The sequence below is a fragment of the Hibiscus syriacus genome, unplaced genomic scaffold (genome assembly GCF_006381635.1).
Source record: "Hibiscus syriacus cultivar Baekdansim isolate YM2019G1 unplaced genomic scaffold, ASM638163v2 tig00111941_pilon, whole genome shotgun sequence".
NCBI lineage: Eukaryota > Viridiplantae > Streptophyta > Magnoliopsida > Malvales > Malvaceae > Hibiscus > Hibiscus syriacus.
The window spans coordinates 1,501,379-1,525,932 of record NW_024063217.1 but is presented as its reverse complement, the minus strand read 5'-3'; the positions used below and the strand labels follow the sequence as shown (position 1 = coordinate 1,525,932).

General features: G+C 35.5%; 3 protein-coding genes, 1 long non-coding RNA gene and 2 pseudogenes across 5 annotated transcripts; 3 read left to right on the top strand and 3 right to left on the bottom strand.

The window, feature by feature from the left end:
- Nucleotides 1-815: 815 nt before the first annotated feature.
- Nucleotides 816-3,290, bottom strand: LOC120173081 (annotated as a pseudogene).
- Nucleotides 3,291-4,702: 1,412 nt separating this feature from the next.
- On the top strand, nucleotides 4,703-5,921 carry LOC120173085 (uncharacterized protein C5E4.10c-like). The gene is made up of 2 exons (XM_039180370.1): nucleotides 4,703-4,804; nucleotides 5,121-5,921. The coding sequence occupies exon 2, from the start codon at nucleotides 5,133-5,135 to the stop codon at nucleotides 5,814-5,816; it is 684 nt and encodes a 227-aa protein (XP_039036301.1). The 5' UTR covers nucleotides 4,703-4,804; nucleotides 5,121-5,132; the 3' UTR covers nucleotides 5,817-5,921.
- A 1,021-nt stretch (nucleotides 5,922-6,942) lies between these two features.
- LOC120173087 lies at nucleotides 6,943-7,982 on the top strand. The gene is made up of 3 exons (XR_005521019.1): nucleotides 6,943-6,963; nucleotides 7,341-7,422; nucleotides 7,857-7,982. It is a non-coding gene; the product is annotated as an uncharacterized LOC120173087 (long non-coding RNA).
- A 228-nt stretch (nucleotides 7,983-8,210) lies between these two features.
- On the bottom strand, nucleotides 8,211-10,614 carry LOC120173084 (vesicle-associated protein 1-2-like). Its single transcript, XM_039180369.1, has 8 exons — nucleotides 10,486-10,614; nucleotides 10,328-10,398; nucleotides 9,996-10,077; nucleotides 9,777-9,892; nucleotides 9,529-9,681; nucleotides 9,394-9,444; nucleotides 8,808-8,885; nucleotides 8,211-8,472 (listed from the first exon to the last, which is right to left on the bottom strand). Exons 1-8 carry the CDS (start codon nucleotides 10,535-10,537, stop codon nucleotides 8,362-8,364), a joined length of 714 nt encoding a protein of 237 aa, XP_039036300.1. The 5' UTR covers nucleotides 10,538-10,614; the 3' UTR covers nucleotides 8,211-8,361.
- Nucleotides 10,615-11,204: 590 nt separating this feature from the next.
- On the bottom strand, nucleotides 11,205-14,253 carry LOC120173177 (annotated as a pseudogene).
- On the top strand, nucleotides 12,388-24,033 carry LOC120173082 (probable pectinesterase 68). Of its 2 annotated transcripts, none has more exons than XM_039180367.1 (6): nucleotides 12,388-12,391; nucleotides 22,122-22,284; nucleotides 22,419-22,608; nucleotides 22,867-23,073; nucleotides 23,495-23,733; nucleotides 23,823-24,031. In XM_039180367.1, exons 2-6 carry the CDS (start codon nucleotides 22,154-22,156, stop codon nucleotides 23,926-23,928), a joined length of 873 nt encoding a protein of 290 aa, XP_039036298.1. In that variant the 5' UTR covers nucleotides 12,388-12,391; nucleotides 22,122-22,153; the 3' UTR covers nucleotides 23,929-24,031. The 2 variants fall into 2 exon arrangements, with proteins under 2 accessions (XP_039036298.1, XP_039036297.1); XM_039180366.1 differs by lacking the exon at nucleotides 12,388-12,391 and adding an exon at nucleotides 21,912-21,939 and having other exon boundaries at nucleotides 21,996-22,284; nucleotides 23,823-24,033.
- The last annotated feature ends 521 nt before the right edge of the window (nucleotides 24,034-24,554 follow it).

Sequence of the window (24,554 nt, the reverse complement as noted above, 5' to 3'; positions counted from 1 at the left end):
AAGGCCCATCTAGGGTTTGAAAAGGGGTGTGCAAATCTGGTACCCGCCTAGGTTTTCGGGTACCCACTACATTCAGGTCAGTGATTTCTCGACCCGGATATTTAGGTTACCCGGATTTTGCGGGTACATGTATTTTGGGTATTCATTTTTTTTCATTTTTAAATTATTAATTTTAAAAATATATATACATAAATTTAAATGTTCGAAACTTCGAATTACATACTCCAACATCCGAACATAAAATTTAAAAGTTCTAAATATAAAATCTAATAATCATAATATAAATAATCCATTATATATATATATATATATATATATATATATATATAAACTAATCGGGTACTCGCGTAATCGGCTACCCGGAAAACTTCAATTTTGTGACCCGGCCAGGTAAAATTTTTAGAAAATTACCCGATTTTTTTAAGTTTTTATCAACAGATCGGGTCAACCGGGTTGGATAGTTTTGCACACCCTTGGTTTGATGAGCCATAGTCCTTAATTGGTAAAATTATAAAGAGGCTCCTCTTCAAAATATCTATTTATAATTTAATGCACGTTAAAAATTATATTTTTGCTCCCTAAAATGATTAAACGGTGATTTAGTTGTTTTAAAAACTGTAAAATTATATTTTAACTCTCAACCATATGTATAATTTAAGTTCAGCCCCTAGTGAAAATCTTAACAAGCACCAATTCTCTAACCAGAAAAGGTTAATAGCAGCCTAGCCCAATTACAACATTGCAAAACCAACTTAAACGAAAGAGGCCCATTTCCCCTTGTTTTCTGCAGAACAAGAAGGGGGAAATTTTTCCTTTAGACTGAATTTCCTGCTCTTGGTTACAAAACGATAATGTACATTGAGAACAGCCAATGAGAATGGCAAAGGCACAAATTTACATAAGCTAAATGCAGGGTATGGCCTCCAAACATTTAGTCAACAGTCAGTTATACATCATAGGGAGAAGGGGAAGCTAACTCAGAGCTTGGAGTATCATACAAAGAGATGTTCAGCTTATGAAACGATCGCCATTCGTCCATCACGACCATTTTATCTGGATTCAACCCAGGAAGTGGTGTTTTATGGAGGAGTTTCAGAATCGCTTCGGTTTTCCCCAGAACATGAGCTGCATGCCGCACACTTTTTTCTCTTTCTTCTACTTGACCTTAATGAACCGCTTTAAATTGGTGAGACAAGCAGCCAATATATCAGAAACCATCACCCTTATGGCTTCGAATAATCTTTCCTCCATCCTGTAATGTTTGGCTTCGTAGTCTAGCAAAATGGATTGGCATATTCTATACATGGAATTAGCAGCCAACACTTTGATAGGCCACTTTGAAGGGTCATCCAGTAGGCACAGATTCGCATTGCACTTCTTAAACTCCATTAATATGTTCTTTGCTGAATCGGAAAGTACTTGCAGTATTTCATTTGTGTTTTTTTCCTTGGAGAGACAGTTTACGAAGGTCGACATCTAGCCACCTATGATACAACTCAACTCCTAGCCACACAACATCAGCGGCCTTCCTGCTGTTTACCAGATTCCCTTGCATGTCCTCTATGTTTCTGACATACACCAAACCTTCATTTACTCCGGCTATAAGACGTTTGATTGAGCAGCTTTCGATGTTTGGAACTGCAATTGCTATGCCAGTCAGTGTCACCAAAGAAAGAGACCAACAATTCGGAGCTTCTTCGGTATCTAGAGAGGGTACTTTGAAACTATCAAACTCGGTAAGTCCCTTGAATCCTTCACAAGGTCTTGATAGTTCCAACAGTTCATTGAGATATTTTGGCTGTCTTTTCTTTGCTTTCTGCCTCCAGTATTCAGTAGCATCTCGATTTTCCTTCATCATTAGCTCAACCAGCGATTCTTCACCTTCAAGATGTAAAACAAAACGGCTGAGATCCAGCTTTGAGCTATGGAGTAACTCTGATCCTGAGTCATTCCCAATGCTGTTGTCAGGTGTGAATTTCATCAGCCGGTCTCTAAAGCAGTTGTAGCTTAACAAAATCATAGACATAATAAAAACCGAGATGAGACGAATTACTTTGCTGATGAACACAATTCCAGCCTGAATCCCAATACAAAAGTTCAGAAATTTGACTTTTGCATCATGGGCAATTCTCCTGCATAGCCGATTACGTACCGGTATGTTCAAAGGGCACTCTTTCATCTCCACCAATATCCTAATCCAGTATTCTTCTAGTTTGTACCATCTGGTGGTGTTACCTTTCTTCTTGCTTCTCGTTGGACACCTGAAATTGATAGCAAGAAACCATCTCATTGCAGGGGCAATTGTACCCATCCCAACTGCAAAAGCCTGTGTAAGTAACACTAAATTGATTGACCACTTATAATCAGAATCCCCCTTGCAGAACTTCAACGACCCTGGCATCAGATAAAATCGAACCATGGCTTCGGCTAACGTTGCGGCACTGAACAGACAAAAGGCACCCGAGGCAGTACATGTAACTGATCTACCAATAACAAACTGAGGACTACATCTACCAATAACAAACTGAGGACTACAAGTATGAGCCATCATCCAATGTATCATCAACGCTTCTCTGAGCTTATCCTCTAATGACTTGGTTTCATTCGCCACCGAGAATTCTTTCTGAGCCATTTCATACTTCTTTTTGTATTTAAGTTCTAAATAGTGCTTAATCGTAGGAACAGTCAAAGCCGAAAAGCTTAAAACAATTAGCAAAACAAGCATGAGAAACATTATGACAGCATGTTCCAATTCAAACACAAAGATGACACCAGTACCAGCTGAATGTAGATATTGACTACAACAGTGACCACAAGTATACCCAAAGCTATGATATTGGTAAGTATTTCTTTGTTCTCCATGGTTCCTATAGAAGGCATAGAGTTACCCATTACCGTGCAGATCAAGGCGGTGCTGCTGAGCTTCGCGAGCTGATCTTGTCCCCGAGGCATGGGAGTGTTCAAATCAACCGATAGTTTGACGGCCACGGTTATTACTGTCAACGAAGTGGCGTTGATGGTGAAGAATTTGCAAGGGAACCAGAGTTCCAATGGCGGAATCCATGGATAACGTCGGCAGCCATAGCCACCGCACAGGCGAGAGACGCTGCTGCTATGTAGACACCGATCCACGGCAGTGGTGTGGTTCACTGAACTTGGCTTCATTCAGGACCCCATCGACGCCGCACCCAAGGTTGTCCATCTTCTTCTTCCCGGTGTTTAACTGTGTTGAGGCCCTTGAGGATGCATTTTTCTTTTTGTTAACCCTCCGCCATTGAATTTTTATGAAGTCTCTGGTCGTCTTTGTTTCCAGGTTTAATTACCGTTTTGGAACTTTAATTATTGTTGGATTTGAACCGTTTTTACTAGTGGTGATGAGGGTACAATTGGTAATTAAAATTGGTTGATCCAATGAATCTTATTCAAATTTGATACGTCTTTAATATGATGATGTCTGAGTTATTAAGTGGGAGACTCTTTGGACTTATAGGCTATTATTACCTAATGGCTGATGTTATTATTTATCTAATAATATTAAATTTATTCTTTAATCATTTTGTCAAAACTTGATTTAGCAATCGTCGAAACGTGGCAAGCCACACTGTCGAGGAAGCATAGGGTAAAATTAGGGTTTTAAATGAGATTTTACCGATATGAATTATTCGAGTTTAATGTAATCAAAGTTTAGTTTAATATTCAATTTGATGAGTACGACAACTCAAATTTAATTTAAAACGAGCTATCTGATACCATAATAAAAATTTTATGAACAATTCAAAAATTTTATTATAAAATTTTAAACTAAATTTATATTTATATGTTTTCAAAATTTAATATAAAATGCACGAACCAAACGCCCTCGGTAATAAAGAAATTGTTGTTATTCTTTAAGGTTTCGGATTTAATCACCATGAACGTCAGGAGATGGTAGCGTTTAATGTCAAATGGTTGAGAGTTATCTTTAACCAAATAATGTCTTGTACTTAAACCAGATTAACAAAAAAATATAATATAAGATTTTTATATACTTAAAGTCCATGTTCGAATTTAAATTTAGCTAAATCTGAGAATATTTTAAGTTTTTTGAGTTTAAGTTCAAGTCGAACTTGACAATTATAAACTCGTGAACCTTTGATTCTAATTTATCTCAACTTAAATTTTTTGAATTGAATTGATCTCAACCATACTCGAACTCGACTACATCCATAAATAAAATATTATTATAAACTAGAACCATTTTTTGATGTTTGTTCGGATACAAAAATATTTAATTAAATAATATATTTTTATATAATAATTATGGAATTAATTTATGATAAATATAAAGGAAATTCAAAACTATCCAAACAGTGATTTGTTATAATAATAATAATAATAATAATAATAATAATAATAATAATAATAATAATAATAAAATACAGTTAAATATTTAAATATATTTAATAAAATAAGTAAATTATTTTTAAATATTATTAAAATTTTACATATTATATTCTTAAATATATTTTAATATTAATAAATTTGCGCGAGTAAAAAAACTAGTTTAACAGTATTTTATTATTATTATTATTATTATTTTAACAAATCACTGTTTTAATAATATTTAATATTGCTGGGCTTATTTAATAATATAATATCTAAATAAGCCGAAATATATTATATATATTACTAATTTTATCCATCGGCTTTGAATTAGGGTTAAATGATTGCCAAAAAGAAAGAAATAAGAATTAGGGTTCTCTTTTTCGATTGATTCGCAAAGCAAGGAGGCCCCTGTTTCAATCGTCGTTAAGTGGCAGAGAAGGTAAGCAGGCTCTTTTATCTTATCCTCGGATCAATACATTCAATTTTGGGTATAATTGTAGTCCCATTAAATTAATTAAATACCTTAATTTCAATCTGGTTTCTCTTTGTACTGAAATTCGATTTGCCTCGCATCACAATTGCTTTGCGATCTGAAATTTATGGTCTTGTTAATTTTCTTTTCTTGTTTGTAAGTTTAAACCTAAGTTCAGTTTCCGCGTTATGTTTACGTCCGGCTATGGCTTTTGTTGACCCCAAATTCCGATTTTTACATAACCTACTAAATTATACGCTGGTGATTTTCCATTGAATTTTAGAATTGAATATCTATGGGAGGCCATGGTGGGTTAAATATTTTGCCCCAGAAACGTTGGAATGTTTATAACTACGAGAACAGAGAAAAAGTACGTAAAGATGAAGAAGCCGCTGCTAAAGAAGAGCAGCTAAAACGTGAACAGGCAAGGAAAAGGGATGCCGAGTTCCGACTTGAGCAGCTTCGGGCTGCTCGTGGTTTGGCTCCATTAAATAAACCTGGAGGTTCAGAATCTGCTGCCGAAGAGCCTGAAGAGGTTGTGGAATCCGAACCCAAATCCGGTCACATTAATCTCTTTGAAGGGATTAAGATTTTTGATCCCGTTAAAGTCTCGGGGAAGGAAGAGGGTGCCGAGAAAGATGGGTTCAAGAGGAAGAAATTGAAGAAAGAGGAGGCACCCAAGGTTGTGGCGCCAGAGGACGAGAAGTATAGATTGGGTTATGGGATTGCTGGAAAGGGAGTTAAGTTGCCGTGGTACCTGGAGAAGCGGAATGTAGATGTTGAAGAGGGGAGTGGCAATGATAGGTCAGAAAGAGTGCAGAAGGATGATGGAAGGAAAACCGGGAAGAAAACAATAGAAGAGTTGCGGGAAGAACGTTTGAAGAGGGAGAGGCGAGAGAAGGAGAGAGAGCGGGCATTGTTAGTCAAGGGGACCAAAACGAATAGGGCTCTGAAGGATACAAGGTTTTCCAGGAGGTGAGTTTGCAGAGGCCAAAGCTCAGCAGTTTCATGTTTCTAAATGTTCAAATTGTAGAGTTGTATGAACTTGGGGTCTAACTGGCCTTTTGATATCTGTGAGAACATCATTGATTTATGAATTTTTTTCAATATCAAATTTCACCATATTTTGTAATAGCTGCTTTTGATGCTTACGTGTGAAAGTTACCATTTCTTTACCAAATTATTGCAAATTGTATGCTTTGATGGTATCATTTGTTAGAATTGTAACTTCAATCATAGTTTAATCTTTGCCTCTGTCTTTGCAAGTTGTATACTTTGATGGTATCATTTGTTAGAATTGTAACTTCAATCATAGTTTAATCTTTGCCCCTGTCTTTCCGTGCCATTATCTTGTTTCATGTAAGATAACCCCAAGAATACTGGCATGTTCTCCTTAGATCATCCAGATTTTCGAGTAGGCATTGTCAGTAAGGTTTATCTGAATTTCATTCTATTTAAAAATAGAACAAATACTATCACGAGAATACTTAAAAAATACGTATTTTTCTAAATTATAACCTTATGAGAATATTTAAAAAAATATGTATTTTTCTAAATTATAGCCTAAAGTTTGTTGAACAAGTCATCTCAATCTGATTAGGTCTAATACGAAAGATTCTAAGCCTAAATATATTAGTTTACTCTTAAATTGAGGTAGGCCTTGGTCCCCATCTCCCCTGTTTCATGGTGCAAAGCTAAAGATAAAGCGTTAAGGAAGCTTTCAGAATTCTCAACTTAATAATATTCTGATGCACCATCCAATAGATTAAAATATCATTTGGTCCATTCCGCAGTTTAGCTTTTCCATTGTTCATTTATATCAACAAGTTTATTTAAGAAAAACAAAGCTTTTAAAATTGGTTGTCATTATATATATAACCATGTTGAGAACATGAAGGTGTCGCAAAGGTAGAAGCTTGGTGGCCATAGCATGCCAAATCTATCCAGTTCCTTCTTCTGGAGGGATTGATTGTTTGAAGTAAAAAGACGTCGTAAATTTGTAAGAAACCTGGTTGAGGGAGAGAGTTCATCATCGCAGAAGCGGAGCAGAGACTTTGTTTCGACTGTTTTATGGCATTGTATAATAACACTCTCTTGCATTTTTTGAGGACCTGGCGCTCCCGTCGGTATGTTTTCTGGGTCACTTCCTTTATATCAAAGTTTGTAGCCATCAATTTCCAGCTTTGCTTCATCGTTGCCCATAGTTTACTCTGCGTATCACGTTATATTGTTTCCCAAACTTTTAGGGACAATACCTTTTGGTTTTCTTCATTGAGATCTGCAGATTTCTTCAACATATTTTTGGACGCTTCCTCTATGATTCCGATGTTTCTAAATCGAATTTGTATAACGAAAAGGGCCAACTTTAAGCTTCTGCAAACTCGAAACAAGAATGGATAGTTTAATCCCAGTAATTGCAGCAGTGTGAATTGCACACGGGAAACCATTGCCGTTTTAGAGTTCTAATTCAGTTATTCAGAAAACAATTTTGCATAAACTTCAGTTTCAGGTTATAGTGATGACTGCAAACATGGGGTGCGCTGAATGCCGAACGGAAGTCTCTCAAGTTTTATCTAAACTAACTAGTAGGCAATTTTATGGTGGATGTATGCAGTTCGATTTGATTAATTTTCTTTTTTAAAATGAAAACCATCTTTTGATTTTCGGTTCGATTAATTTTAATTATCAAATTTTCATATAAAGTGTGTGTTGAAGTGTTTATATTTTATTTTAAAAAAATAACGTTGTTTTATGACTTTAAAACATTATTTATTAAAATTTTTAACTCGTTTCATAAATGCTCCTCAAAATATGATCTCTTGAAGTTAATTTAAATTAAATATAAAGTCAAATCCTCTTTTACTTAGCTAATCATAAATCGTCCAACCATTTTGATTCACATCAGCTTTCTGTTAATCGTAATCTGTTGCTCAGCCCTACTGTTATGGGTAAACCTCTTTATCACAGGAAGCTTCATTCTAGAATAAAGCAAATTATTATTTTTTCTTCAAACTTGCAGGACTGAGGGAGTACATAGTGGATGTGAGCAGTACACAAGAGATTATAAAGGCAGATTTTGGGATTCGTTGGGAAGTGAAAAATGATCTTTCTAAACCAGAATGAGAGAGCATTGCCATCCACTTGATGTCTTCAAGTGTCTGTCCCCAGTATATGTCGGGGAATGATGGCAAATCTGAGCTCTCCCCAGGTCCCAGAATGTTGGACACATCACTGTGTTTCATTTACATTTGTAATAATCAAAATCATTCTTTATGAAAATATAAATTTATCTGCATAAACATGTTATTACTAGATTCAATATTGATAAATAACTTGAGCATCTATAAATAGGAACTAACAGTACCCGGCTTTACTAATTTCCACAAACCTAACTAGTAAAAGCCAATTGAAGGTGAAGCAGCAGGTTCAAAGACCATTAAGTTCTCTTCCCTTTTCCTTCATCATACTTTTCAAGTGAAGGTAAGCTGAAGAGAAATACTCTGAAGAACCTAGGAGATGGTAGCTTATGACTTCTTCATGATATATCCCATAATTATGCCGAGCAAGCCGATCAAAATGACAAAAATGACTGACAAGCCACCGCCGCTTTTGCTGCCTTCATGCCTCAGAAGTTCCTAAAACGTTTTGAATCATTGTATGTAAGAAGTCCCTAAAAGAACATAAGACGATATATGCTTTGAGAAATAGTGAAAACAAAGAGCTTTCCAATGCAGTCTCCTATACACAGATTATTACTTACTAAGTTGATCATTCACAACGGAAGAAAAGGGCAGGGAAGCACAGAAAAATACCAGAATAACTAAAAAGCAAAATATGAAGTGTTTTTTGCTGCATACGTGCAAGCATCAGTCTAGAAGGAACTAGGGAAGGAGAGAACTGATAATACTTCTATCATACACATTAATCATAATACATATTGGTTAAAAAGTCATGATCAATTTTCCCTCACCAGTTCTTGGCGAAGCTTGTTATTTTTTTGAATTGCCTTATTTTTTTCCTCGGTCAGTTTTGTTACAAGAGCTCTTGCCTGCAATTATAAAAAGTATCATCAAGGGTTATTACATTTGTGCTGTATCAACATCGCATTAAATGTAAGTCATTTAGTAAAAAGTATCATCGAGGGTTATTACATTTGTGCTGTATCAACATCGCATTAAATGTACGTCATTTAGTAATAAAAAAATGTTTTGGGCTCCAATGGTGCAAAATCTGGCTAAAATAATTGCCAGATGCATTCGATGGAAAACTCCATGTGATGCCTCCCTGCTTAAGGGTGATAATTACAAACTACTGAACCATAGGTTTAGGCTTAGAAGCTCACAAATATACATAGTAGGTCAATACATTTTGGTCTGACCAATTATTCATCTAATGACAGAGCAACTGAGCAAATGAATGAAGTTAATTGACCTTGAAGATATGAAACTTACTCTATTCAGATTACCAAAATAAATTACTATTATCAAGATAAAATGAAATCAATCGTGCATATGCAGAAACACACGGTGAATCAGAAGATTTAAAATTAAAAATACCTCAGAAGACATATCTTGAGCTGCAAGCCCTTCGGTAAATGCTCTTGCACCCTGCATTCAGCAACAGAATCTAAACTACTACCAAAATAATAAAGATAACAAGTAATAACAAAAGCAAATGCAGGAAAATCTTACTGAAGCAAACTCAGCAGCATTTGCATGCCTGCCATCTGAATCAGAGACTCCCGCTGAAGATCCCTCTTCAGACCCTTCTTGAACTGGTGGTGGAGAAACATAAACCACTCTCAATTTGCACTCCTCGACTACATGTCCAGCTTCTTTGTTGAACTATAACATGAAACACTCCCCATAGATAATAAGCTGCACATATTTCCTAATGTTGAAATTGTAAATAAGATCATGTAAAATAAATAGTCACCTACCATTTCTGCAGTTATATCCTTTGTCGTTACACCATCATTCACTTTGACACTTTGAAGGAGGAATTTGTCCCTGCATTGCATATCAGGTGGAGCTTCCTTTTGCGCTTGCATTGTAACTAAATCAAAATCAACCATTGTACTAGAGTTTATTCTGAATCCAATAATGAGTAGAGATAGAACCAGTAAAATATAAAGTAAAATACAATTAATTTAGTGTACCCATAACTTCACATGTGGATCGAGGCAAGACGACCCCTGCGTTGGGACGGACGCAATACTTCTTTGGATTTGTTGTTTTCACCTGAAAACAAAACCAATTGTAACTCAAAAAGGAAACGTACAACATCAATTTGAGATTTAAACCTTAAAAATCAAAGCTTTTCAGGTTCGAAACGTTGATCCATTCGTTATTCCTGATTTTGTTCATCAACCAAACTTAGGCGTACGGCGTCGCATTATTTAAGCGTAAGAAGATCATGATAAATCAAAGATCAAAGTTACAAAACTATATTGAAAGGGGGAATTCGAAGCTGATAAATAAAGATGCGCACCTTGAAAGCTACATAATTATCAGTTTTATTCGACAATTGAAGAGAACACGAGATCTGCTTCCTCAGCTCAACTATTCACCAAAAACACAAGAACATGAAGAAACAAATCAAAACAAATTGAAAACCGTAGATCTTGAAGGGAAAATAAATGAACACACAAGTAAACTTGAGCTCAGAAGGCTCGCTGGTGAGAAGTTCGCCCGTGCTCATTTGGAAGTTACGGCTGTGTGAATTGAGAACAATCGCTTTTGGAAAGGATCTGAAAATTAATTATGTGTTTGGCTTCTTTTTAATTAGTGAAGAACAATCTCTCCTCTCCTCGTATTTTTGGACTCCTTTTTGAGTTTTTTCCCTATTATTCTGATAAAAGTACTGATAATGTATTATTTTTTTAATTTAAATTTTTATTTATAATTTATAATATATATTTTATTTATATATATTTAAAATATTAATTTTCATCTGACTAAATTCTTTGAGAAGATTATCAAATATCCCCTAATATAAAAAAGGTATGAGTATTTAAAAAAATATGAACTGATAAATCCTTATTTTAATAATAAATAATAAATAAAATAAAATTGAAGTCTCTGAACTGATAAGTTTTCCAATTTAATTTCAATATCTTTATTCATATTTAATTTTAAACTAAACAACCTTTTTTTAATCCGTTTGATGATAAAATATTCCAAATAATCACATCTCCAAGAAGAAAACAAGAATAAAAACAATTCAAGTGATAGTTGCCAAGTTTCAACAAGGACTTGGCCAACGTGGAATCGCCTCGTAGGGGAGCACATGAACCATTTCTCTCTCTACCTTGAGCTCTTCAAGCAACAAAGGAAAATATGCATCCGGCTTGGTCATAATTGTAAGTTCAAGCATTCAGATCTTTAATATGCTGTGCAAGCCCTCTAACTAAGGACCTATCAAACCAAAACAGAAGCAAAGATTACTAACAAAAATGATCTGATTTGGACTACCAAGCATGACATATTTGTGCCACTCACCATCTTGGTGTCCTCAAGTGCCCACTTCCAATGCATCAATTTTCTGTCCCATAAAGATGACCAAAATCATTGGCATCGGATCTTATTTGTGTTGTCAGAGACGAGAGGTGTGAAATTGTACCTACTTTACTGGTCTCTGCAAGGGCAGCCTCCAGTGCCTTGAGCTCTGCTGCTGCAAATTTATCATTCACTGCACTTTCCTCCTTTCTCAAGTCGTCTGCTTTAATTCTGTCATTATCCTGCTTAGAGATGCTTACTGTATCATGCATCAAAGGATCTCCTGAAGCTAGGCCACCATTTCCTTCTTTATTGGTCTCTTCTGTTGCAGAAATTGCCTGTAATATAATAAATGACAACATTAAGGATCATGCTGTAGTGCATATGTGAAGTCGTGTTAATTGACAATCTACCAAGTTGGAGTCAACCTTAAGCTTCTCTGTAATTTCTGGATTCTTCCAGGGTCCTTTATCACTAAGCAAGCAACCCCCACAGTCGGCACATGTACAGCTTCCGCCAAGAAATGTCGGCAAATTACTGTTGAGTTCAGGGCTTAAAAGCATAAATACATTACATATATGTGGACATACGTCCACAACTGCCAACTTTGCTACATGAATAGTAGACATGAGAATGATGAATTACCTAGGATCAATCACTTCAATTAGGTTGCTAAGGTAATTGGATCCCAGCACCTGAAACATCAATGTCAATTAATATTCAAATGTGACAAAGGGAATCGATTTCTGGAGTACGTACATGAATTTCGCCAAGGTTCGTGCATCCATAAAGGCCCTGATGACCTTCCAAAGCATCCTGAACCCAGACCCAGCATTGACAATGAAGAGCCGGTTTAGTGTCTGCAAGAACAAATATAGTTAACCAAAATTACCTTAATAATATAATGAACATGACCTAATAAGTTCTGAGCTGTGAAGTTCAAGAGTACAATTGGAAGAACCGGTTGTGTCTGCATACTGAACAAATTTCTACTGTGATAAAAGCTAATGGAACAGAGATTTGCGGACTAATTGCCTCAAATAATGGCTAACAATCAGTTACAACTAGCGTGCATCCTGATCCTAGCCTTTGGCTAATCGGTCAACACATCGTTGCTAGTAATTGAACCTTACAAGTTAACCATTCCCACAATCTTCTTCTCCCTAGTTTATCCAATCTAAACCAGGGAAATAAAATGGAATTGAACTTACCTCTGGGTAGTAATTGCTGTCAATCGTCTGAATTTCCATGAAGAGATATCTTGCAGGCTTTGAGAAATTAGACATTCCCTTGACAGAAATAACACTCAGATAAATTTAAAACTCACTATTAGGAAGTATTTTCGTAGTAAATTAGATCAATTATCATGCTCCAACATACTGATGTAAATACTGTAATAGAAAATAGGCCATATCACGAGTAAAAAAGCATCGATCTCGATCAATGTATCATACTATGATGCAACTTCCAGACATGAAGAGATATCTTGCAGGCTTTGAGAAATTAGACATTCCCTTGACAGAAATAACACTCAGATAAATTTAAAACTCACTATTAGGAAGTATTTTCGTAGTAAATTAGATCAATTATCATGCTCCAACATACTGATGTAAATACTGTAATAGAAAATAGGCCATATCACGAGTAAAAAAGCATCGATCTCGATCAATGCGTATCATACTATGATGCAACTTCCAGACATGATTATAAACAAGTAGAACTCTTCAGCAAGAAAAAAACAAGTAGAACTCTTCAGCAAGAAAAAACAATATAAAGCTTTCATGTTTCTCCTTTTAAAGATGCAAAAGATTGGGGGTGAAGTTAAGAAGGGAATAGATGCTTACAACTCCCTTCACGTCTAAGATACTTGTTGGATGCTATGTGCCTCTTGGCTGCAATTGAGCATGCAGGAATCTTAAATTTAGTGTTTTCTCTTGTTCCGATACATGATACTTAACAAATCTGTCTATGCTGGTCACTTGAAGCAATGCATTCAGGTCTACCATCCCGACCCTTTCTATGTATACCGGTCTACCACTTCGATCGACACCATGAAATCCATGAGGATAGCATTTCTTCACCTCTGCAAGCTCGTTGAACTTAAAGTCCTGGATGGCAGATTTAAATGAGAAGACAATGAGATGTGTGCAAAAACTTCATGCATAAAAAGGTAAGATATAGCTTGAACTTCACTTGCCTTTTGTATTGTATCAACTCCATAGTTCTTGCGCCATTGGAGATAATTCAGAAACATTTCTTTTTCTTTTTGCAGATCAAAATCTCTCATTCTTAGAAACCTAACTGATATATATATATATAGAAGGCATTCATTCATTCTTCCATTAATATGAACATTGTCATTCACTTTACCGTAGAAGTGTATGATAGTCATTGCGCTTTGCCGGTAACTGATCCTCAAGAAAAAGTAATTCACAGAAAGACTGAACAATTTGTTCGTCTTTCGGATCGTGAGTTCCTTCAAGGATCGTTTCCATGCTTTTGCTCTTCCGGAGTCTCTTCAATGAATCACGAATCTTGAGTGGATACAAAAGCACAGACTTAAGCCCCGATGAACTCGTCGGCTTTCTCGGATTCTTGAGGCGGGGGAGGAGGGAGGAGGAAATGAGTTTCGATCGGCGGATGTATCGGCTTGTTCATCACCTTCGGAAACTGATTTGTGTCTCTACAGGGAGAGTCCTCACTGTCTTCTCCACCACCTCTTTCTATAACTATTTCCCTGTATCTCTCATTTGATTTATACATATTCAACACACACACACACAAAACTTTTCAAGCAATGAAAATGGTATAAAACAAATTAAACAATCAATGTCCTAACCTGCTACAATTACAACATGTGATTGAACAAAATTCAATGTTCCATATACACCTCTCCTGCAGTTTTCATAAATAACCTTTACAAAATGTGAAACGTCTAGAGAATTAAGAAGACAAAAAAGTGGGAAACTCTTCCTTAAACAAAATCTACTGGAAATCAAAGTAAAAGCAATGCCAAAAGTGATGGCCAAAGTTTCAAGAGAATAGGAAAACAAATGAAATGAATCAAACAGCAATGTATGACGTTGTCCTTTCTACCGAATAAAAAGGAAGGTGATGCTTTGGTGCAAAAATGTATGTGAATGAATAATCTTAATTCACAAGGAATCCTTTTGCTTACAGAATTTATACTTTGGTATCTCAGTTTCCTCTCAAAGCAGGAAAACGCCTAGAAACACAAAGGCTCCAATCCAATGGAGGAACTTCATGAAGCAGGAATCTTCCCAAACCCATAGTAGAGATGCAATATTAGCCCAGTGATTTTTGCATTTGGGTTGGGTTTTCCCCATTACGCCAGGTGGGCTCATTATATAGCATAACACTGCCCTAAATAAATATTTTTAGATCTACGACAAATGTTATACAGTGCAAGGCGATCTCGTCATGCCCAAATGATGAGTTTGTTTAAATAATATTTTTTATTCAAGCTCGTCACCTCAACGTGACGAATTTCAAGTCACTGTAACAAATGTCGTAGTTTTCTTTTTTGTCACGTCGGAATGACAAATTCTAATAAAAAATATTTTTTATTAAAACTTGTCACCTTGACGTGAAAACTTCAAGTCATTGTAACAAATGTATTAGTTTCCAAAATTATTTCCTTGAGACGGTTTTTTCCCCATTAATACTCTACCGTTAAAAACTTTAGTTTTTGTTTTATTTTAGTATCTCGTTCAAAATTTGACGTTAAGTTTTGAAAAAAAAATTAAAAGTTTAGATACTAAAATGATCAAAACTGATAGTTTAGTTACTAAACGTATTAATTTTTTTAATGGAATGATACTAAAATGAAATGAAAACTATAATAATTGAACTCGGACAAAACCAGGTCCTTGATCCAAACCGCACTAAAGCTCGTAGCAATCTGATCGATTCTCGCGGCCTATTTAGTTCCCCTCGCCATTATTCCTCGCACAATTCACCCGCTAGTATGCTGGACACTGTATTTCCTCGGTTCCATTGCTCTGTCATCAATAACGATCAACTCGTTCTTACTGCCTGCCGTTCAAGTTTACGTTCCATTGATTGGGATTTTCGGTTCTCTTCTGGTCATGGCACGTCCCTATCGCTTTAGCTGTTTTCGGCTATGCGTTTTGTTTCGCTCCTATCGCTTGGGGTTGGACGGTTAAGGTATTGGTTCGTCTGCATGTCTCGCTTGAAAGGGAACAGTTTTTCCCAAAAATGGCTGAATCTTCACCGCCTCCGGGCTTCAACAAGCTGTGCTGAGACTTGATAAATAGTGCAATGAAACAGGGGAATTGAAATAGGTTATTTTTGTTAATATATTGTTTTTGTCAGGTAATTCATTTCCTTATCACTGTACAATCATGTGTAATTGAGCTTTTAGGTTTCGCTATTTTTACTCTTCTTTATATAATTTATAGGTCAAATTATGATTCCCATCCTTATACTTTGAATTGATACACAAAAGCCCATATAACATACTCATGGGCTGTCTTCGTCACTCACAGTGAATAATGACCGTCATCAATGCAACTTGCATGGCCATGATTTTAGCAAAAACCTGTCGAGATATGGAAACCCCATACCAGGACTTTAAAAAGCAAAAGGTGCAAACTTTAGTAGCATATGTTTAAGTGGGTCCAAGCCTATAATCAAGCCAATCATAACCAACGACTTCTTTTTCCGTATGATCAATGACTTTTGGTGTTGGGTGTTTAGGGAAGTAATACGAGGGAAAAATGCATTTTAAGCTATCTCGAAAATTATTAAGAAAAATAGACTACAATTTGAAGCGTTTGTTAAGTAAGTGATTCTTAACGTTGGTTTGTTCCACGGAAATCAAATTTTGAAAAATAGTTTCTGTAAAATAAATTATATTTATTAAAAAAATTTACAATATTTGGATAAAATATGTAAATCATTTTCTAGTGTTTGATAATCTTTTCAAAAATTGTTAATTTTAAATATTAAATATAATAAATAATATATTTATTAGAAAAATATTATTTTTAAAATATTATTTTATATATTAAATTTTATTAAAATAAAAATATTATAAATTATATTAATTATTTATCATAATTAGAGTATTAAATTATAAATTATTAAAATAAGAATATTATTATAAGATAATTATATTATATTATTATAATATTAAAAAATAATGTTATATTGTTAAAATTATTAATAAGTATATGTTAATAATTAATATTTTATTAAAATGATATTAAAAATATATATAAATATTAAAATATATAAAATAATATTTTTGAGTGTTTATGTTTTAAAGTAAAAGTTCAAAAATAATTTATAAAAGTAATATGATAAATATTTTCAAAAAAATGACAAAAATTATATTGATCAGAAAAATACATTAATCATCTATTTTTTATCGATGAAATACTAAAAAGTAAGAAAATATTTTCCATTTATGAAAACAAACGTAGCCTTGAATATATATAGAACGAATAAAATATAGAAAAGCATATATGTCAATGAGTCTAGGCTTTTTTGTCCCTATCCCTGATAGAGCAAAGAATTTTGTACTCCCAACGTTCAAAAAAACTTAAGTGGACCCGTTTAGGCATTGTACCAAAACACACCAAACAATCAATAATTACATGTCAGACATTTTTCTAAATATTATCGATCGAGCATCTTTTCTGACAGAGTGATAATAAAGCATGTTTCAAGATACAGGCCTTGCAGACGTGGACGAAAGGTGCAGATCATGAATTGTGTCTTCCTAGGGTTATGTCCGAACTAGCGTCACGGTGAAAAACGCAGATTATAATTCGTGCTTAGCGGGAAATTTAACACTTGGAGAAAGGTACAAATCATGAACTGTACCTTTCATTAAATTACAACCTACCCCTTTAATACTGCTCAATCGCCTATCCCCTCCCCCTCCCTCCCTCCCTCCCTTCATTAAATTACAAAAAAAATTATTCTATTCCTTATCAATTCTTGTAACAAGCTTTAAGTAAGTTTTGTAATCGTTTTTTGGAAGCTATAAATTTTTTATTATATTATAATCATTTAATAGTTTATTATTTAATTTACTATTTTTATTAATTTTTGTAGTTATAAAATGAAATGTGGTTAATGCTTTTAGATGAAAATCATATCTCGAGTCATTTTGTCAATATGGTAACAATTTTAAATTGTGTTATTTGAATTATTGTGAATGTTTTATTTATTTATTTTTTAGTATTAGTTTATATTTTAATATGTATATTATTTATTAAATTAGGGGAATGATCGTATATTAGATCCATTTATTCGTAAATGCTAAGTTAGAGATATCGAGTCATGTCCGTCATATTTAGCTGAGGCTGAATTCAATTACATAGCAAAATATAAAGGGCACTGTAACATTGAATCCAACATTATTTTTGTATTGATTGAGAGGTGGAGACCAGAGACACACAAATTTCATCTTCCGTGTGGGGAGTGCATTATTACGTTGGAGGATGTTTCCATACATTTGGGGCTTCCGATAGATGGAGATGTTATTTCTGGTGTGATGGATGATAATTGGCATTCCTTGTGCGAGGAGTATCTTGGAAGTATCCCGCCTAATTTCAATGGTGGTCAAATACCGTTATCATGGTTGGCTACAAAATTTCAACATTTAAGTGAAGATTGTTTCGAGGAACATGCTAAAATATTTGTCCCGGCTTGCATATTACAACTCATAGGACGAATCTTGATGCCCGATAAATCTCGTAACCAAGTTCATTATATATGGTTGTGTCACCTCAAAGATTTTCATGTTGCCGGTGGACTTAGTTGAGACTCTGCAGTTTTGGCGTCTCTGTATAGAGAAATGTGTTGGGCAACTGATTATCAGAAAAATGTTATCGGCGGATGTCTCTTTTTTCTCCAATCATGGGTGTGGTATTTATGTCCGGTCATGAATAACCAATTAGTCTTCCCGTTATTGTTGAGGTAATTTCAATGTCGAGTTCGTATATAAATAATTTTTTGAGTATATAATGAAATATTTGTTTACATTGAGTAGGTGGTCATGTATAAGGGAAAATCATTGTGATATACCAGATAAATTGGAAGAAATTTGGCAACTCATTGATTAGAAGGTTGGTACATATGTATGTATTTATTTTATTATTTACCTTCAACAAGGGCAAAAGTAACTGGAAGAATGTTGCGATTACCATCTTGGACAATTGTCAATAGTAAAACTTGCTTGTATTTTCATACAAGAATGACCCATCAATTTGGACCACGGGATTGTAGTATTTCACATCATTAATGCACTGTGGGTAAGTAAAAAAATCGTTAGAATTGACATCGACGCGAAGCACTCGATCTTGTGGTAAGTATGGCAAGTTTCAAAGTCGACTATTGTCCCAGGATTCATATGCGCTCTACCCTAAACCAACTTGGTAGTTCGTTGTAAGATGAATCTCACTCACCGTGAAGTTTTAATGGCATTATGTTTTGCCTTCCATGCTTTCCTGTAGAAGATGGCGTGCTCATATTAAGACTGTATAGCTTAAATCAGCACCATAATAGCTATATGAGAGCTTGCTTTGACCATGAGCATGATGTCTTGGCAGATAATGTCGGAGTCCAAGTTGGGATAGTCCTGGTTTATCCCCTCTAACACAACATGCATGAGGACTGTTGTATACTGTTAATTCTCATATGTTGTTTTTTCTCTTCCTCTTCGCTACACTAACCATCCAGTTGCATCCATTATCATGTTGGACACATTGGCATACATACTTTTTGGTGGTGGATCGGTCGACTCTAGAGTGAACAGAATTACGAATGTTGTAATTTTTAATTGCAATAATCATTTATTCTTTGGATGAAAACTCCATTTCGATATATAATTCACCATCATTGACTGATGAGTTAAATCCGTAGTCACCAATATTAGGCATATCCGTAAATTTTGACTCGTACATTGCATCATATTTAGCTTCATGCATGTGTGTTGGAGGTTCGATGTGTACCGTATTCATGAGAACTTCATCTAAATCATCATCATTGGAGTTCATGTTGAACTGCGGTGATTATGACTCATCAAATAATTCAGTCTCAGCATCATCTGCACCTGGCTCACGAAGAGATTCTTTTGGTAGAGATGAGGGTTCCTCTATGATGCTGATATTTAGGTCGAACAAGCTGGTAGTTGAATGACTTCCCATTGAACTTGAAGGCATCTTGTCATACGTGTTTTGAACTGAGTGTTGTGTCGTATGCATCTCACATTGAGGTCGAAACAACTCGTAGTTGAATGTCTTCCTCTAGAACTTGAAGGCATCGTGTCAAATGGGTACTGAACATATTGTTGTGTCGAGAGCATCTTCATATTAAAGTCAAAGAAATTGGTAAAAGAATGCATTCTCCTTAAATTGGAAGCAATGTTAACATACAGATTGTTCATAGAGCCACCTCGGTAGAGATCGTAACAAGTTACTAATGAATGTCTCCCCATTGAACTTGATGGAATGGTACCAGGATGTGGATTTCCCATTAATGACTTAAAATCATTACACATTACTTGAGTTGAGCTGTCAACTTGATCAGCTTGTTGAGCCAACCCATAATGGAAGTATAATGACATACCATGAACCACAGACACTTCAACAAATGTGGCATACATTTGTGTAACATCGTCTGAATTTTGTTGAATGTCTTCCTCTAGAACTTGAAGCATCGTGTCAAATGGGTACTGAACATATTGTTGTGTCGAGGGAAACTTCATATTAAGGTCAAAGAAATTGGTAAAAGAATGCATTCTCCTTAAATTGGAAGCAATGTTGACATACAGATTGTTCATAGAGCCACCTCGGTAGAGATCGTAACAAGTTACTAATGAATGTCTCCCCATTGAACTTGATGAAATGGTATCAGGATGTAGATTTCCCATTAACGACTTAAAATCATTACACATTACTTGAGTTGGGCTGTCAACTTGATCAACTTGTTGAGCCAACCCATAATGGAAGTATAATGACATACCATGAACCGCATACACTTCAACAAATGTGGCATATATTTGTGTAACAACGTCTGAATTTTGCTTCTGAGCATCAGTCATCATAGCAACATCGCCATTGTTAGAGAGTTCGAACGTTGTATAAGTTAACAAAAACAATGCAGTTGGAAATCTGTACTGAAATGCTGACATTCTTCTAGTACTTCCAACATGAACCTTCATTGAAATTTTAGTGACCAGGTCCTCAAAAGTAATGTTTCTCTTGAAGGATAAGGTGGCAGAATAATTTGATGCGAAGATCATGTCAGTTTCATCTTCCCAAATTTCTCATAGCAAATAATAGCTCAAATAGCCTCATTTTGAGAGTTTGATAGTTTGAAAGATTGAAAGTCTTATATCTTCAAAAATGAATTCTAATATACGACTATTCTCCTATTTAAATAAATAGTATACAAATTAAAATATAAATTAATATTAAAAATATTCACAATAATTTAAATAACCCAATTTAATATTGTTATCGTATCGAAAAAATGTCTCAAGATATTATTTCGCCTTCCATTTTACAACCGCAAAAAGTAATAAAAATAATTAGTACAATAAAATTTGTCAAATAAATTAAATGAAATACATATAATATAATAAAAATAATTTTGCCTTCTAAAAACTATAACAAACCTATTTGATAGAATAAATTTATAGAATGAAGAATGTGAGTGTAATTTTGGTGTGGTTTGATATTTGGATTTGAGGGTATTTATAGGGGGAGGGGGAGGGGTCGTATGGGATTTAAGGCATCTGCGATAATAATAGAATGGGAAATAATTGAGAGTAAATAATCGAACGTGCACTTCATTATCTGCGCCTCCCTGACGTGTCAAAAAACCCCGCGAAGTCACGGATTACAATCCGTACTTTTTCATCGTGGTGTCCAGTCGGACAGAACCCCAAGAAGTCGCGCTTCTTGATTTGCGCCTTTCTCCACGTCTGCAAGACGCGTATCCTGAAACGCGCTTTATTATCACTCTATCAGAATGGATGCTAAATAGGTAATATTTGGAGAAAGGTGACTGAAAAGTAATTATTGATTGTTTGGGTATTTTTGGGTAAAAACGTCCCCAGTTTTAGGGTCACTTTTGGGGGGGGGATTAATATTTTTTTAAGTTCATCGAAAATTTAAGTATCTGAGCCATGCCTGTACCATCATCCTTCATGCACACCACACCACCTGACGCTTCACAAAAGGTGACCGTTTCTCGTTTGTTTCGTTTTCGGATTAACGGGAAAGATTAACCCTAATGCTTCATTAATGCATGGTTTATTTTGGACCGACCAGTTAATTGATTAAAATGGGGATTCTTTTGGTTTCTACTAACGAACAGATTCTGCTAAATTACAATAGTAAGAATCGAACATCGAGACTCGCGCAAAATACAGCCAAGAGCTACCATAAAAGCTACCCTACAAGCCTTTATACGAAAAAGAAATGACCGTTGCAAAACACCACCGAAAACTTATTAAACTCAATTAATTTATCAATATGAGTCACTTTATAAGATCCCGAGCTCAAATTATCAACCACAGAAGAATCCCACATCGAAACATTCTTTACATTCGTATCTCTCTCTCTCTCATTCGCTTCATCATTTCCATTCTGTGATCAGTAAATTATATTTTATTTTAATGGAGTCTTTTAATATCTTCTTGTTCTTCTACTTCTGTTTAGTCTTCGTTTTTGCTTCATTCTTCTGTCCTTCGCCGCCATTATCAGTAGCTACAAGCTCGGTTGTAGCTACAAGACACCGCCATAAGTGGATCGGACCCATGGGCCACCGGCTGATTACCGTCGACATTAATGGGTTGGGTCATTTCCGGTCAGTTCAAGCTGCCGTCGATGATGTCCCGGAGAACAATAGAAAGAACGTTCTAATTCGTATCAGCGCTGGATATTACATGTAATATACTTCAATTTTATTTCCATGGGAAGCCATTATAAGAAAAAAAAAAGAATTTTAAAATGTTAAACCTACTTCACTTTCAAAAAATGGCTGTCTAAGCGTTTTTTTTCTGGAATGACGTGGCGTTGCAGAGAGAAAGTGGTGGTGCCGGTGACAAAGCCATACATTACGTTGCAGGGAGCAGGGAGAGAGGTGACGTTCGTCGAGTGGCATGATCGAGCTAGTGATCTTGGATCCAACGGCCAACAGTTGCGTACTTATCAAACCGCTTCTGTCACTGTGTATGCTAATTATTTCTCTGCCAGAAACATCAGCTTCAAGGTATACGAAACCACCGAACAGCTAACTAATAACATTCTTAGCCATTAATTATTCAGACTGAATGGAGAAAGTAGAAGCAGCAGATGATTCGCGAAAGATATAAATAAATGAAGATACCTATATTTATTATAACGCTGTGCTGCATGTGACTTTATTTTGGCGCTAGTATTTTTAACTGAAGCAGTGAAAATACATTGAAATGATTTTGAACTGATTTAATCATGAAAATAACAATATTATTGAATGTACATTGTGTAGAATACAGCACCGGCACCCATGCCAGGGATGCAAGGATGGCAAGCGGTGGCGTTTCGGATATCCGGCGACAAGGCTTATTTCTCAGGCTGTGGATTCTATGGTGCACAAGACACTCTTTGTGATGATGCTGGTCGCCATTACTTCAAGGAATGTTACATTGAGGGGTCAATCGACTTCATCTTTGGAAACGGCCGCTCCATGTACAAAGTAAGAACTATATTCCTTCATTTTTTTCAATATTTATATATATATATATATATACTCGATTAAAAGACAAAGATAAAAGGGTTATTCTCGTGACTTCTGGTGCAGACTTTGAAAAATGAGCGATGTATAATGCATTTTGCTAAAGAAAAATGAAAAGGACATCGCATTCTTCTATAGTAAGTCTGACTCTTGAGTCTTGTCTTCGTAAAGCTTAAAGGAAAGGAAGAGAGCTTTTTCTCTTATCAATCAGAGCCTTTTGTCTGTCAGAAACTAGTGGTACACAACTAGCTAAAATGATAACTCACAAATACTTAAAATACTTGAGTAAACAATCATAAAAGATGCATTCTTTTTTAAGCGTAAAGGTCGAAAGTTTAATGAGCATTTCATAAACATACTTCTCTACTTGCTGCTTTGCCAGGACTGTGAGCTGCACTCCATAGCCACAAGATTCGGATCCATAGCAGCCCACGGCCGAAACTCACCCGACGAGAAGACGGGCTTTGCATTCGTGAGTTGCAAGGTGACGGGTACGGGTCCACTTTATGTGGGTCGAGCCATGGGTCAATACTCGAGGATTGTCTATGCTTACACTTACTTTGATGACCTGGTTGCTCATGGTGGATGGGACGACTGGGACCATGCCAGCAACAAAAATAAGTACGTTCCCTTCATTTTTCTTTCTCCTTTTAATTACCTCTACCCCAATTTTTGTTCCCACACGTTGATCTTGTTGGTTCCATTTGCAGGACTGCGTTTTTTGGGGTTTACAAGTGCTGGGGTCCCGGAGCTCCGGCTGTGCGTGGCGTGTCGTGGGCGAAGGAACTAGAGTTCGACGGGCGCATCCCTTTCTAGCCAAAAGTTTTGTCAATGGCAGACACTGGATTGCACCGTGGGATGCATAGTCCGAAACACAAACACACAATATACAACCTAATCTTCATACTATATATGTTCCATTTCCTTTCGCATTATTTCAACTGATTCAATTCAATTTTTGTTTTTGCGCACATACTGTAACGAAAACGTTCTTTCATTCATTTGGTTCTTCAAGATGTAACGCATGTTTTCTTATAAATTCTTCCTCATGTGTTTCTTCTGGTCATTCAATAATACCAGTGGCTCGATACATTCCTGTTCTAAACCAATGTTTTCTTGAATGCAAACTCAACACGTAACACACAAAATGTTTGTGTGTTGCTAATAGGCTAAGAAAAATTCTGAACAGATAATACCTTATAATCAACTTAGACCAGACTATTTTAGTACTCCTACAGTGTCTGGTCTGTTGTTTTAGCTTATCAAGAGCCTATGTGACATGGGATTCCGTTGACACCTGCTTTCCGTTTTTCTTGCTGTTCAAGTCAAGTAATCCCATTCCTAATCTTACAACCCCAGTAGGTAAAGAACCAGATTCTTGCTTCTTTTCTTCACCATATACATCTTCTCCTTTCGTATTAACGAAAAAAAAAAATGAAGCC

What these genes read in the sequence shown, in the direction of transcription:
- LOC120173085 (XM_039180370.1), top strand. Translation starts at nt 5,133, where the DNA reads ATGGGAGGCCATGGTGGGTTAAATATTTTGCCCCAGAAACGTTGGAAT.
- LOC120173084 (XM_039180369.1), bottom strand. Translation starts at nt 10,537, where the DNA reads ATGAGCACGGGCGAACTTCTCACCAGCGAGCCTTCTGAGCTCAAGTTT. An exon ending in TTCTGAGCTCAAGTTTACTT is followed by an intron (nt 10,399 to 10,485) that starts GTGTGTTCATTT and finishes TTTGGTGAATAG; the next exon opens with TTGAGCTGAGGAAGCAGATC. An exon ending in ATGCTGCTGAGTTTGCTTCA is followed by an intron (nt 9,445 to 9,528) that starts GTAAGATTTTCC and finishes TGCTGAATGCAG; the next exon opens with GGTGCAAGAGCATTTACCGA.
- LOC120173082 (XM_039180366.1), top strand. Translation starts at nt 22,013, where the DNA reads ATGGAGTCTTTTAATATCTTCTTGTTCTTCTACTTCTGTTTAGTCTTC. An exon ending in ATCAGCGCTGGATATTACAT is followed by an intron (nt 22,285 to 22,418) that starts GTAATATACTTC and finishes GTGGCGTTGCAG; the next exon opens with AGAGAAAGTGGTGGTGCCGG. An exon ending in CATGCCAGCAACAAAAATAA is followed by an intron (nt 23,734 to 23,822) that starts GTACGTTCCCTT and finishes TTCCATTTGCAG; the next exon opens with GACTGCGTTTTTTGGGGTTT.